The sequence below is a fragment of the Asparagus officinalis genome, chromosome 7 (assembly GCF_001876935.1).
Source record: "Asparagus officinalis chromosome 7, Aspof.V1, whole genome shotgun sequence".
In the NCBI taxonomy this organism is placed as follows: Eukaryota; Viridiplantae; Streptophyta; class Magnoliopsida; order Asparagales; family Asparagaceae; genus Asparagus; species Asparagus officinalis.
Window position 1 is genome coordinate 141,219,555 of NC_033800.1, and position 2,591 is coordinate 141,222,145.

At 48.6% G+C, this 2,591-nt stretch overlaps 1 protein-coding gene across 1 annotated transcript; it reads left to right on the plus strand.

Annotated features, from left to right (window-relative positions):
- On the plus strand, positions 433 to 2,000 carry LOC109850438 (protein kinase PINOID). The gene is given in 5 exon segments (XM_020420452.1): positions 433 to 676; positions 679 to 865; positions 867 to 1,088; positions 1,290 to 1,670; positions 1,672 to 2,000. Coding segments are annotated over 5 exon segments (1,347 nt in total). The 5' UTR covers positions 433 to 441; the 3' UTR covers positions 1,994 to 2,000.

Genomic DNA, 2,591 nt, shown 5'->3' on the forward strand with positions numbered 1-2,591 from the left:
CTTTTACTCTTCAGCCCTCCTAAAATTAATTGCGAATTCATTTCTCCACAGCCTTTTCATTAATTGCCCCGAAAAGTTGATAATTACATCTGAATCATTATAATTGCATATCTACCCAATTTCGGACACACAATCGTCTTCTTTTTGCATGCATACGTCCACTTCCCAATTTAATATTCTCTCCCCTCCCCCTTTTTCTCCCCATTTCGTCTCTCTATTTACGCTTCTGCCACTCCCCCTTGCCACGTCATCCAGGTGTTAACAAATAGGCGAGAAGGAGAGAAAAGGGAAAAGACAAAAGAAGTACAAAGTGAGCTGTTGCAGCGCACGTGCAGCGGTACACGCTCTCCTACCCTCACCGGCGGTGACCACATCCTCAATCTAGGCCTTCCTATAAATACCCCCCTTTTACGATTCTGAACTCTAGCCCATCAATTGTTCATGAAAAATAAAAGAAATCCGCAAATTTTTGAAGGAAAACATCCAACAAAAATGCTCGATCTCTTACCTCTAGATTCCGACGGCGAGCTCGGATCCGAAACCGTAAACTCGAGCCAGAGCTCGATGAGCAACGGACAGCCTGCTGCGATCGCATGCAGCAGCCTTTCCCGCCACTCGACGACGTTCCGCCGCCTCACCGCCTCCGCCGCCGCCTCAAAACCTCACCGATCATCGGATCAGCCTGGACGGCGATCAGATCCCGAACGATCAAAAGCGGGCACAATCTCAACCTCAACCTCGGAGCTAAAGATTTCAGACTCATTCGCAGAATCGGAAGCGGCGACATCGGAACGTGTACCTGCTGCCAAGCTGCGAGACGATTCGTCGCCGGAAAACTCTCCGTCTCCCTCGCCGTCGCCGGCGATGTACGCGATGAAAGTTGTGGACAAGGATATTTTGAGGAAGAAGAAGAAGATGGAGAGAGCGGAGACGGAGAAGAGGATCTTGAAGGTTCTCGATCATCCTTTTCTCCCGACGCTCTACGCTGATTTCGATGCGTCGCCGAGCTATTCATGCGTCGTGATGGAGTTCTGCAGCGCGCTTCGCCATCGCCAGCCTGCGCATCGCTTCTCCATCAACGCTGCAAGGTCCGATTTCAAAATGATTTTTTTTCCTAATATTTTTCATTTTTTTTATTGGATAATGTTTCAATTTTTTTCCCGCCTCTTTAATTAATTGCCAGTCTCTTTCTTCAAGTTCGCCCAAACCCTGTCAACTTCACTCTCAGATATTTCGCTAATTTTCGAAAATTTTTTAACTACTGACTGAGTTGTTAATAATTCCTACAGATTCTACGCTGCTGAGGTCTTGCTGGCCCTCGAATACCTCCACATGCTCGGCATCGTGTACCGAGATCTCAAGCCCGAGAACGTCCTCATCAGATCCGACGGCCACATCATGCTCTCCGACTTCGACCTCTCCCTCGAGTCCACGTCATCGCCCTCCCTCCAGCCCGTGGACCCCACCCCCGCAACTGAACCCCCAACTGATCTGCCATCGTGCCTCCCCCTCGTCTTCTCGAAGCCCAAGAAAGCCCAAATCCAGACCCAGACCCGGCGCAGAGCCGCGTCGACGCGAAGTTCGACTCCTTTACGTCGGACACGAGTAGGCCGCCGAGGTTGCCTCGGCGCCCAGCAACCAGCGGCAGCTGCCGTCGACTGGTGGGCCTACGCTATTCGAGCTCATCCACGGCAAGACCCCCTTCGTGGGCCCCAACAACGAGGCCACGCTCAAGAACATCGTTAAGAAGCCGCTCACCTTCCCGTCGGTTTCGGGTCCTGTCGACGATTTGATAGCGGGTTTGCTGCGAAAGGATCCGATGGATCGCCTCGGGTCGGTTAACGGGGCCGCTGATGTTAAGGCGCATTCCTTCTTCAAAGGGGTTAATTTTGCGCTGCTGAGGTCGTGCAAACCGCCGGTGGTGCCGGGTCTGGGTCGGGTCGGGTCGTGTAAAGCGGAGCAGCCGAAACCCGAACGGTTTGATTACTTCTGACTGGCATGTTTAGGGAGTTTTGTTGTGTTAATTGTTTTTTTTTTTTTTAATGTGGGGGCTGATGCAGAGGTTTTTAGGTGGTAGATAGTTGTAAATAGGGGCATTGACTTATGAAGGTAGTTTATTGGAAGGACGTACATATTATTGGTGTTTGGCTACTGTGATGCTTCTGTATACAATCTGGAGTTTATTAGGTATTAGCTTGTTTTGATGTTTCTTATTTAAAGGACGTTGATCTCTAGCTTAATCAGCAGTTTGTCAGCGTAATCCTATTTCTTAACTGGCCATTTTAATGCTGCAAATCTCTAACTTGTCCAGGTGAATAGGTCGTTTGTCTTGTAATTGTTGGTTTATGTCACATAAAAATCTAGGATTACTTATATCCTTGTTGGGAGCGAGGGAACGCCCACACTGTCGCGGAAGCTAAATCACTCCAGAGAGAAAACAATCTTAGCTTAAGTTTACGCCTGTTATGATGTTTACTCAACCAAGATACAAATTTTTACAAAATGATACGATAAGAATCCTAGCAAAACAAACTCAACCATTTGGTCGACTTTCACAGTCGTCTATCGGCTTTAGGGGGAAAAAAGACATA